The 12754-nt window shown below is 47.6% G+C and overlaps 1 protein-coding gene across 7 annotated transcripts in view; it reads right to left on the reverse strand.

Annotated features, from left to right (window-relative positions):
- Ebf1 (EBF transcription factor 1) overlaps positions 1 to 12754 on the reverse strand; it is a 381892-nt gene that overhangs the window by 65865 nt on the left and 303273 nt on the right. For all 7 annotated transcript variants that reach the window (XM_048334365.1, XM_048334366.1, XM_048334364.1 and 4 more), the window contains one exon: positions 7440 to 7566. In XM_048334365.1, coding sequence (XP_048190322.1) covers positions 7440 to 7566 — 127 coding nt within the window. The remainder of the gene's footprint in view (positions 1 to 7439; positions 7567 to 12754) is intronic.

Genomic DNA, 12754 nt, shown 5'->3' on the forward strand with positions numbered 1-12754 from the left:
TGCCCCACCCTCCACCCATGGCCCGCCATCTTTCAAGTCTTAGTTCACTTGTCTTTTCCCGCAAGTATCTCTGACTTCACCGGATTCCTGTTCTTGTCTTTTTTGATACTTACTGGGTTCGGAATAGTAAATATGAATAATTAGACGTGGCATGTCGAGTAAGACTTAAGACTTAGCAAATGGAGCTAAGAATAGTAACCGTAAATAATAAATAGTAAACGTATGAATTGTCTTACTTCGATTTAGTAAGTCTAAACTTAGACGCCTTTCCCGCCTCTCTCAGACTGTGAGATGATGAAAAGAGGGACCGTGTCCGGCTTCAAGCACCGCTCAGAAGAGAACAGGCTATCTGCCAATGTTCATAAGATAAATGAGACGACGAGAGGAAGTAGCGATGGCAGAACAAAAACCCAGGTCTGGAGTCCTAGTCTAACTTGAGTCCATCTCTACCCATCACTGCTGAGGTGAGTCGCCAAACTTCGTGACTACCACCAGTTTCTCCTAAGAAATCTTCAACACCACGACGGAAGCCCGCACACAGGTCGTGGCTGTCAAGGGAGGCTCTCGTGAACAGCTCTTTGCGTTCTTACAGAAACAGTTCTCCACTGCCTGCTGTCTCATTCCAAGTTTACTTTTAGGGAGCATTCCTACCTCAGCAAGCAATGCCTCCGCTGACCTATTTAGTCTTTAAAGCAATAATAGAGTAACTCCATTTTACAGAAGAGAGAATGAAGAATATTTGCAAGACACACCTGCCCCACCTTCTCTTCAAAAGAAAATTCCATGCATGAAAACCTGGAGTGAGAAAAAGTATGGATTCTTAATTAACAGCTCTTATTTACATGCCATGCCATTCAGAGCCCAAAATCAATGAGGACCCATTGATCCTTGACAAAATGTCAATCACTTATTAGAGAATACCCATAGGGAGTGAGACCCTGAGTCAAGTCGCCTCAATAGAGGGCTATTCTGGGTAAGTATCTGTTAAGGGTGGGGTGGGTTACCTCAGCGGGGCTACCTCAGGAACAGAGCACGCCCATGAGACAAATGAGGTCCAGGAACAGAGATTCTTCTAATTCATCAAGATAAGTCACATGGGAAGCAAAGTCACAATAAAAACAAACAAGCCCGGAGCCCAGAGGCAGCTTGTGCGGGGTTTCATATCCAGTTAAGAGCTGAGCTGGGCTGGGCTGATACCACACACAGCACTCTCTGCCCTGAGCCCAGTGCTCGGGCCACTGTATAGCCATGGCCTGGGAACACTCAGAGGAGACCCGAGTCTGCACTGGACGCAGGTTCCACACTCACGCTTACCAAAAGGAATTGCTCTGTCCCCAGCAGCTAAACATGACCAGTGCTTGACACAGCGAGGAGACTGTGGGGCACAAATGGAGAAAACAGCCCGGGAGAAAGTGCCGCACTGGGCTACATACACACAGCCAGCAGACAAGGAAGGCAGATATCAAACAGGAGCTGTCCCGAATGGCTTGGGAGAAGGAAGGATGGAAGACAAGGCCACTCAGCGGCTCTAGCTCTCCATTCCTCCCTGAAAAACCAGTGGCATTGTTTGCAAGGTGGCAGCTTTGATTTTAAGAACCAAAGAGCTTTCTAGAGCCAGGAGTTAAACTGGAGCACCTCTGCAGGGAGTTAGTAATGAGCTGTGGGCATGTTCCTCCCGCCTGGAGAAAAGAGGGAGAAGCTGGAGAGAAGCCCATTTTGTTCCTAGAAAAGCAATCAATACCAGAGACGTTTACACATCAGGACCCCCTTATCAAAACATTTGAGGCCACTCGTTGCTGAGCATAAATATCATAATCGGTTATTGTTTTGAGTGGGGTTTACATCCCCTTCAAGGGCTCCATGCCTAGAAAAAGGCAGTTAGCCGTCTTGGACTGCTGCCCTTGGAAGGGATTAAGGTACTGCTTGTGGGACTCTGGTCGGTTCCCTCAAGAGTGGGTTGCTATAAACAGAGCAGGCCTAACCCCCGAATCCTTCTGGTGTCCTCTGGTTTTTCCACGTGATAACTCTTGCCCACACCCCTGCTATGATGCTGTCTACCACTGCGACAGCAGTCCATCGGAGCCCTTACCAGACTCTGAACCCAGTAGGATCATTGGACCTCCAGCACTCAGCCTCCAATGCCGCGAACTAAACGTCTCTTCCTTCTTTATAAGTACCCAGCCCTAGGTACCTTCATAGAGCAATACAAAATGCAGTGAACATGTAATCAAAAGCATTATATTCACTTTGTGAATATCTTCTGCTTGTTCTTTTATTTGTAGTTGATTAGTCTCATTTCTTTAATTTACTGATGCCTACTTAAAATGATTTGTACTACAATCCTAAAAGATATTACTTAGACCTACAAGAAGATGAAGATGATGACAATGCTGACAGTGATAAAACATATAGAAAATATTTGCTCCATAGTTGGCACTCAGAAATGAAAGAGTGCATACAAATAATAGCGACCCTTTATTAGTGCAAATAGCTATATCTTGCCCACTTCTACATGTTCCATATATATTTCCCTGACTCTAATAAAAAATAAACCCTATCAACTTGTCATTGTGGTCTTGTAAAGAGGGGAAGAGTGACCTCTCTAGAAGACAGTCAAGCTGAGAGTTCAATCTACACCCATTACGTTCAACCCAAGCGTTCTTGGATGTGAGAAGGGAAAACAATGAGAAGAGGAAACAAAGAAAGAGAAAATACGGGTCATGAGAAGGAGTAACTGTGAACTTGAAAGTTATGATCGAAGACATCAAGGTCCACACAACGTATTAGAAGGAAAGATGCCGTCCTGCACACACGGCAATGTGTTACGCGATGTCAAAGAATGCGATGTTATTCTGGGCACCAGGTACACACAGGAAGTATTTCCAGGAAGAATTTGTGTGTAGGGATGTGGTGCTAAAGACTGAACTCAGAACCTCATGCTTGCTACACAAGGACGCTAACACTTGAGCCACACCCCTAATCTTGCTGCATTCGGTTTGTTTTTCAGATACGGGCTTGCCCTAACTTTGTGGGATAGCCTGAAACCACCACTCTTCTTACCTCCGGTCACGGGTGCACTCTCACGCCTGGCTTGCTACTGAGACAGGCTGCCATTAGCTGTTGCCTGAGCCAGCCTCAAACCATGAAGCAAAATCCCTTTGCCTTGGTCTCCCAAATAACTTGGTTTACAGGTGTAAAACACCTGTAAGTGTGGGCTCCAGAAATAAGTCATATTTCAAAGGGAATCCAATAACTTGGATTAGTCCTTCCATTAGGGCCAGACATTGGTTGAAAATGTTTAAAATGGGGGAAGGAGGGATAGGATCTGAGAGGCGCCGAACATCAGGGCTGTTAAATGACCAGACCTGGGGCCGCTCACCCCCTTTCCGGTGAGCAGGGAGCACAAGGGCCTCAGCACCCACCTGAGCTGTTCAAATATCATCCCGTGGCCATTCTTCAAGTTACATTTCCCCAACACATAGCAGCTTCTTCTATCTTTTCAACCTGGCCACTTCTTATCATGAAAACCAATTACAGGCCTCTAAAGGTTCCTAAGAACTTTTTATGAGCACAAATACACTTAAAACTTAGAAGGAAAGATCACAGCCCTAAAATAACCAATTCACTTACGTGCTTCCCAATGCAAGAAAACAGGCAGTGGAAATAAAGCAGACATTAGGAAGATTCATATGATTGTAAAAGAATGGAGAGTGTACTCTTACTGGATTCACTGTCCAGATTTGAGATCCCAGATCTATGATCAGAAAGGGTTTGGGTTTTTTTCCCTTCTTTCAAAAATATTTGAAATTCCAGGTCTGCCTTGCCTGCATGCATTTACCTAAGATCAAGCAGACACAATGAGACCTGGGATGTGCTTTTGAATTTTGATGTTCTCAAACTGTGCTTCATTCTCCTCTGGTATTCTGATTGGGCGAGCACCAGCACACAAGGATTCTGATTGGGTGTGATTAAGCCAATCCAACCTCTGGTGGCTTGAGAATTCCTTGTCTCTCTCTGCTTTGAAAACCAGCAATAGAGCCGAGTTGGCCATCCTTACAAGAGGAGCCTGTTTACAAGCAATCTGTGCTCCGTCAAATTCTTTCCTCCTTTCCAAAAGATCTGCAAGTTACTCCTTTTTCAAAAATACAAGTACAGATTTTTACGGTCTTCTACATATACACACTCCAACTCTTTCTCGCACGCTCTAAAGCTGCAACAGTACCTTAATTGGGTACACTGCTTTTCAGCCTTATATTTCCCTTTGGGTTTTTTTTTTTTAAGAAAAAAATTCCAATGAATTCCACTAAGAAACAAGAAGGTTAGTCCCTCCATCCAGAAAGCCAAGCTTCACATCTTGAAATACTATGGAGGTTTAAGAAAACGAGGTGTGAGCTTCTGGGGTAGACAGAGGAGGGGGTGGGTGATCACAGTGGCCCCGGCAGTTGTTGGGATACAAAGAACAGAATTTTTTTTTTTAACCACCCTTCTCTCTACCTTCCTTGGTAAGTGATGACAAGTAGAGAGGTAAACTGAGTCAATCGCAGAGCACAGGAACCCCAGCCATGAGTAAGGACAGTTCATGCTGAGGATACTGAAGTTCACATGGATCTCACCAACCAGCAGGGACTCCCTTTGTTTACACCCTACGTGATGTCACAATCGTCATTAAACAGCCCACTCTGGCAGCAAGAAGTCTGCGTGTCCGTGTCTTTAAATTTTTATTTCTCTTGTACGGGGAGAGGTTAGGCTCTTTCCTAGAATACATTAAAGAAAAGAAGCCTTCTGGTCTATTTCTCACAGTTTGAAGCAAGACTGCCAGAAATCTTTGTTCCTACCTTAAATAAATTCCCCCCACACGCACAAGTGTGCATGCACACCGAGGCTACCCTCCAATTTAACTTTCCTAGGTCTGCAAAGCCTGTTGTTCTTATCTTTGATCTTAATTCCAGTATGATACAAATTTTCTAAGATGTGATTTTGTAAATTGATGGCAATTTTTCTAATGGTTAAAAAATAAAAAAAAAAAACAACCTCCAAGTAATGATACATTCCTAGCTATTTTCTTTGAGAACTTAAGTAATTTAATGGGGACTGTTTCAAACACACACACACACACACACACACACACACACACACACACATTTTTATGGCCAGGTGGCTCTAGGGGATATTTTTTTGAACACTGATTAAAAATAATTTCTTCTAAATGAGACCTGACCACAAAATGGAGCCATTAATGGGCAGGGACATTGTCACCAAAGCAGAAACCACGGCTGATTGCCTGTGTTCCTCCCACACCACACAAACATTTTCTCCTCTTTCTTCTCCTTTACTTGTTCTTAATAACAGAGTAAATAAGCAGCCAGCGAGGCCTAAATGTTTTCGGCCAGAAAAACAGGGTCCAAACTCTTCAGAGAAAACATTGGCCTCTGTGGTTTTGTAATATGTTCCAGAACACCGAGTTCAGCGAGGAACATTGTGAAAAACTCCCATCCCTTGGAATGATGGTGAGGAATGCCACAGTATCAGAAACTTCAACCGGTCCTTTTCCTACAGGCCCATAATGAGGCTTGTAAAAAAAAAAAAATAGTGCTATGTGGAAGTTCTCATGGGAAAAATGAATGGCAAGAAATCCTAGCTTTAAAAGAAACAGCTAATCTGCTAGTTTGATTGTTCTTCAAAACTTACGCTGAACCAATGAGCCTAATTAAAAACACTTGGCCTACTTCTAGAACGCACCGTAGCTCACTCTATGCTTCGTTTGTATACACCACAAAACTCCAGATAGACTATTATTTTTTTTTCAAGTGCTCACTAACAAAGTGCTGACTTTGTTGGGATGGCTGAGCTAATTTCTTGAACTCAGTGTGAAACCTTAGCTAAACAAAATTGTGGTAATTTTCCTTAATTTGTAAAAGTGATTGGAGTGCAAACAAAATTTTCCTCTTGGGTCAATCCTATAATTTTCAATTAACTAAAACTAATCGCCAGGCAGACACCAAACCTGCATTTTGTTTAAAGGGCTGGGAGGCATTTCCGAGGGTCAGAGTGCATTAATTGTCTTTATAATTTTAAGAGAGAAAAAGGGTAGGGCAGGGGGAGGGGAAGGAGGAAAGGGGGAGGGGAGAGGGGAGGAGGGGGGGGAAGAAAGGAGGAAGGGAGGGAGAGGTAAAGGGGGAGAGGAAAGACCAGGGAGGAAGGAGGGGAAGGATGGGGAAGGGGAAGAGGGAGGAAAGAGAGAGGAGGAGGGAGGAGGAGGGGGAGAGGGACAGGGAGAGAGGAGATGGGAAGGGAGGAGAAGTGGGGAGGGAGAGGGGAGGGCTGAGTGACAAGGGACACATTATATTTTGTTCCTAGTGTTAAAATACAAGGTGAAGGTGCATTGGGATAAAACACCATGGCAAAATATCTATTTAGTTGTGTGGTTACAATTAGGAAAGGTTCACAGAGTTATGTCTCCACCGCTCTGGATCTCGGAGTGACACGGATTCCCTTCCTCCTCACTCTGCCCTGCATCAAGTGCCTGGTTCAAGGCCACGCTAGCACCAGGATGGCAGGTGCCCCGCGGAGCGCCCCTCCCCCCCCCAGGCCGCTATAACCTTGGAGGAGGGAAGGGTTCGGGGTCAACCCCAATGGACTCCAGCAGAATCACAATGGTCGCAGAGAGCCCTGGGGGTTGGGTGCGCAGTCTGGGGGTGCTCTGGCTGGGGGCGGGCAGAGCGCCGCGTCCCGTCTGGGGGTGCTGCCTGCCCGCTGTCTGGTGAGAGGGAATTCGTGTTCCCTGTAACCCCAGCTTCTTACCACGAGGTGGGTGTACTTGCCAAGGCTGATTTGGGAGGACAAAATGCAGCGCCAGCCCCAAGTTAAACTCTGCAAGGTTCCAGCCGCATTTCACACACACACACACACACACACACACACACGCACACACGCAGGCTTGGACACAAGCACACATGTTCAGGAAGGCCCAGCCCTACTCCCAGCTACTGGCTGGACACAGACAGGAGGGCTACCGGGCACACAGGCCCTCCTCTGCGTTCTGAGGCTGCTTCTTGGGGTACACGACTAATCACTGCAACAGATCCTGCCATTCCCACCTAGACGCCGGGCTGAATTCTTTAGCTATTCACATCTTGGCAGTCCCGGGGATCGAACTCGGGGCCTGGCGCTTGCTAGGGAGGTACTGGCAACGCTGGAGCTGTACTCTGAAGTGCCGTTTGGCTGTTGGGTTCTTTCTGTTCCCGTGCTTCCCCCTTCCACCCGCTGTCCTCGCGGTGTTCCTCCTCCCTACAGCCTCCCACAGAGCCGGGGCGACAGACGCCCGTGGGTTCCCGTGTCCGCGTTGGGTGAACCCGTGATAACATCCATCGGAGCCACTCGTGTGGCCCTCGATCTGGCGTGGAAACACACGCGCGTGGCCGGGAGCCGGGCGCGCTTACCTGTGTAGATGAATCTGCCCGGCGTCCCTTTGCAGAACTGCTTGGACTTGTAGGACAGGGTGACCTCCACCACGCCGGGGATGTGCCGGGGCGGCGTCTGCACGCGGATGGCGTGCGGCGTGATCAACTGCAAGACACACGTTGAGGGGGGAGCGGGTCATTGCCATTCGCCAAGGAATCCTCGCCCCGCCGCCCCCGTCAGCACCCCAGACACAACGCTTTAACACACAGCATTAACCCGTCACGGTGGCAACCCCACCCCGGGGAACCTGGAGGGAAAGACCCCGCGCTCTGCAGCCGTCGCTGGGTTTCCTGCGTGGCGGGCCCGGTGTTTCCGGGTTTCACAAGGGAGCCTGGCCGGGTGGAACCGCGTGTCTCCTGCAGGATTTCCTCTGGAAAACTCTCTGCTTGAGGCGGGCACGCACCGGAGCAAAGCTCGACCACGCCTCGCGGGAGTGGAGGGGCCCGGGGTCTGGCATGCGCCCTCAGAGGTGTGGAAAGCACCGAAGCACAAGCGTGGGGGGGGGGAGGAGGGGGGGGCAGGTGCTCCAATGGGCTGCACAGAGCATTCCAGAATGCCCGGGAAGCCCACTGAGCTCATGAGCTCCCAGAGGCACCGGCAAGGGCCTTTTAAGGGGGGCAACTGAGGAATCTACCCCCTTTGTCTAGCTTATGGCTCTAGAAAATGGGGTGGGGGGGTCTGTAGAGAAAGGAAATGCAAGATGGCCCCCGGGTGCATTACTGCAATGCCGCTTGCCCAGGGAGATGGCTCATGCAGTCAGATCCCACTGTGAGGCAGGGCTGACTGCTTTATTGCTCTTATCTCTGTTTATGTTTATTAATGGCCATAAAACGGGCACCCTCTGACTCTGAGAAACCCCGTCCTGGTACTGGACTGGGGGAACTCGGATGGCGCTGGATTCTCCGTGTTCTCTCTCTGTGAGGTCAGCGGCTCGCTCCGACGGCCCCCCATCGGCGGCACTGAGTCTGTGTACGGTGGGTACTGTATATAATCCCCACGTCAGGCCTGCGTCCAGACTCCAGTCGGCCGATGCCAGTTTACCTTTATGCTTTTCTCATGGGGAGAACTCAGAAAAGGGATTCTATTTTATGGTTCAAGCCAGACCGTGTTTGAGTGTTTTGCCCAGAGAATCAGCCAGGTGTCATTTTGAGGCGACCCCACCCCGCCTTCCCCTCTGTCAACTGGCCCGACGCCAGTCACAGAGACAAAAAGAAGGAATGTGAGCAAGCTGCCGTTACGTGAAAGACCTCAAGGGATCCATGCCGCACAGGATCCCTCTGGAGACACGGGGAAAGGATAGGGCTAGGAGTGCGGGGCTCGTTCTTCCGAGGCAGGAGCCGGAGCTGGTTTCCCGAGGACGCACACAGGACACCGCGGTAAGAACACACAGGCAATGCCGAGAGAACGAGTCTCTCCAAAATGAGTGCTCTGGATGATCAAAGGGCTGAATCATAAGGGACACACCTACACACACACACACACACGCGCGCGCGCACACACACCTTGGTCTTAAAATGCTGTCCTATCGCTACTGAAGTTCTTCACAAGCACATTTATATTCTTCCCTTAATATACAAAATATATGTCATTGGATGTCCCTACGTCAAAATCACCATTTGGAGTCCACTGTCTTATATCTTGCTGTAAAGTAGCAAAGTTCTGACAACTAGGGTATGAAGAACAGTTGTTGTGCCCCCCACACCACAATTCTTCCATCTTTATTCTGTACCTTTTATTTCTCCCCCCTCCCTCCCACCCCCACCCCCGGTGTCGGCTGCACCTTCTAATCTGCTCTGGAAACGTGTCAGTGCAGAAACCAGGAAATCAAATGGAACACGGTACGGACCCGGGGACCGAGTCAGAGGGATCGTAAACGATGATCTCGCATCTTTCTCTGCGTTCAGACGGTGCTAAGTCCAGACCGGGAGCTCACAGCCTTGAGGATCTAGAAGGTATCCACCCCAGAGCTGAGCATTTAATACGAACATTAATTTGGTCTGAACAACAGGACATTGTTATTTTTTTTCTTTCACATGTGAAGACAGAATTTTAAATTGCTTGCCCAAGATTACCTTTGTAATCTTTAAAATGTCGCTTATCAAATGACAGGGGGTCCAGGGCGTACCAGCAAGGCGGAGTACACACTTAGCATGCACAAAGCCCTGGGTTTAATCTCTAGTACCAGAAGGAAAAAGAAAAAAGACTTGGATAAGCCTTTCTTACACAGAGAAAACTGTCCATATGGGAACTTGTAATAGGTATTAAGTAACTCTTAATTTTTCAGATCGTGTATAGATGTCTGCTCTCTTCTTGCCGATGCCACCCGTCCTGCATTCCCTGGCTTTTGGCTGTGTTTTGAGAAGGGAAGATCGCCTTGCTGCTATATTCCAAGTCGATACATTTCTACCTGTACAAGTTATTAGGATGTTGGATAAGAACTTGGAGCTACTTAGAAAACACTTCACCCCCTTGCCTCCCCTTTTCTTAGGGGAACTAGATGTAAACGATGGAAAGCTATTAGTAAATAGGTGGATGAAGTCTTCTTTTTTAAAATAGACAAAGTTACTATCTATGAGTTTCTACGCTACAGAACAAAATTCCTGAGCTTTTGTGGGTTGATGAGATGCGGTCACAATGCAAGTACTGAGCATATAATGGAGTTTTGGCACAAAGGCATAAAACTCAGGAAATCCAAGCAAATTCTCATTTACAATATTTCTTCTCAGTTTTAGTCAGTTGCTCTCACGAAAGCAGAGGTTCCTCCTTGCAACAACTAACCCTTCACAGATGAGGTTAACATTCAAGACATCACTAGAGAATGAATTCGTTCATGTTTTTCTCACCGCGGGGGTCCTTCTGGGAATGACCTCTAGCATTCACACCACATAGGAAGACCTTCTAGGGGAAAACTAGCTGGCTAACCTCTATCAATTTGAACACACGGGCTTGTTTATTAACCATACAAAGAATCAGAATTCTTGCTGGAAGGAACATTAGTGATCATTTAAAATGAGCAAATCACTCTGCCCAGCACCACTGGAATATCACTCTGAATTGCCCTATCTATATCGTTTAAGTTTTTATTCTATAAGGATAATCGCCAAACAGGTGTCTCCCGACCATACTGAAGTCTAACTGGGTATTATCTGCTGACACCCACAGTTGACTGGGAACGGAGATCAGCTAGCATCAGATGTTAAAGTTGTGTTTGCTCCAACTGAGACTTCCTCTCTTACCATAACTCACACGGATTAAAACGCACTTTCTGTCAAATTCAAGACAGAGGTATAGAAGGGGCATGGCCACGACCTTGGGCAACCCCTCCTCCAGGAGACTGGGGAACAGAGCCACTCTTCTGACTTTTCATTCTTTCCATTACAAGTTACGAAAGAAATTGTGCAGGAAATACTTAATTCTGAAACCGACAAGCCTCCAACAGGACTGGAATTCGCCCTCTCTTGGACGTTTCTAATTTCTTTACGTCTGCGGTGCTCATGGTAAGTCCTGGGACTTGCTAAGCGATCATTTATCGAGGCAGTGCCTTGAAAAAAACGCTGATCTGCTTTTTCCTCCTTTTTACTTATCGAATCCCCCTTGAGTTAACTCATTGGCTGCATCGTCTCAGCGGAACTGCCTTCCCGATGCACATCTGGGAACGGGGTTCTTTTACCCAAGCACCACATTTGATTAACAAGGCTACGTTCTCCCTAATATGTCTTCCTACCACTTCAATCTCCCCATGGGGCAAGGTATATTTATCATCTTAATACCTCGAATACTAGTTGCTTGGGCGTTGTGTTTCCTTTCTCAGTTAAAAAGACTATCCTTTAGGCGACTCAAAAATAGAAAACTAACTTTGGGTCTTCTCTTTCCTGTTTTGGGAGTTGGTTTTTGGTTTGTTGTGTAATGTCGAGGGCCTTGTGCTTGTTAGGCAAACTGTCTTCCATTCATCTATGCCTCCAGTCCTCTGGTTCATACTTCATTTTCCACGTCGGGTCTCGTGCTTTCTGCCAAACAGCCTCAGGACTTGATCCTCCTGCCTCTCTGCCTCCTGTGTAGCTGGGGCGGATGATGGCTCTACACTGTCATGCCCAGTCTCTCTCCAATTCTTAAGTCACCTTGATCTGTACTATCTCACCTCCCGATTAATTCTGGCTCTTCCCGCTCAGGTGGTTATCCTTTCTAGCTTTTACAATACCTCAGCAGCCTTCTAAATGGTCTACTTATTACTGTGTGAGTGTGTGTGTGTGTGTGTGTGTGTGTGCCTATTGGGGTTTATGCACAAGCACTCCATCACTTGAACTGAACTCATATCTCTTGCATTACTTTTAGATAGTTTTTAGATAACAGCTCACATTTTTGTCCAGGGCCAGACTCAGATAGTGAGCCTCCCATCTATGCCCCTCTGTGTAGCTGGGATTGCAGGCATATACACCGTGCCTGGCTAATGAGATGGGGCTCTTGCTTTTATGTCTGGGCTGGTCATAAATTGCAATCCTCCTGATCTCGATCTCTTGAGTAGCTGGGATTACAGTCATGAGTCACCAAGCCCAGCCTACCTCTACTTTCTCTGCCAAACATTAGTCTTCAAATACAATCTCATCCTGTCATTCCCTGAGTCAAACCATCTAATAAATGTGTTTACCAACAAACTCCGTGCATAAGACTCAGGGGTCTCCAAAGCTTTAGTCATTCTCCCATGCGATGTCTTCCTGTGCCCGCCCACACACCGGACAGCAGGCCTTGTAGACACGTGAAGCAGCAGACCCTGGCCTAGCTTTGAGCTAGCGTCTCACTTCCTGCCTCCGCCCTGGACCTGGACATGATCTGCCTTTCCAGGCTTCCCATTGTAGGCAGGACAGCAGGAAGGTGCTACTGTCCCCAGCTCTTCCCTGAGATGGGGGTCTTCCATACTCTGCTGCCCATTCTGGCGCCCAACCTCAGCTTCCCAAGCAGCTGGGACGGCGGGCATGCGGCCCCCAGCAGCCACCTCTCCACAGAGCTCTTCCTGCCGACTAGTGTGAACCTTAATCACTGTACGTGTCAGAAAGTTAAAAACAAATGACTTTGAAACAAAGACGCCAAAGGAAGTTGTCAGAGGAAAGTCTGCTCTTTGGAACATGTATAGACGCTCGTGACTAGACACTGGGTCATCACGAGCCTCCGTGCCTCCGTTTACCAAGAAGGTCGCGTATTTTATCAGATCCCATCTTCTCTGTCGAGGGACTGGTAATATTAAATATGTTTTGTGTTCTGGTAGTTTTTCTCTGGGGACTCTGAAATGCTTTCCGGA

Source organism: Perognathus longimembris, chromosome 25 (assembly GCF_023159225.1).
Source record: "Perognathus longimembris pacificus isolate PPM17 chromosome 25, ASM2315922v1, whole genome shotgun sequence".
NCBI lineage: Eukaryota > Metazoa > Chordata > Mammalia > Rodentia > Heteromyidae > Perognathus > Perognathus longimembris.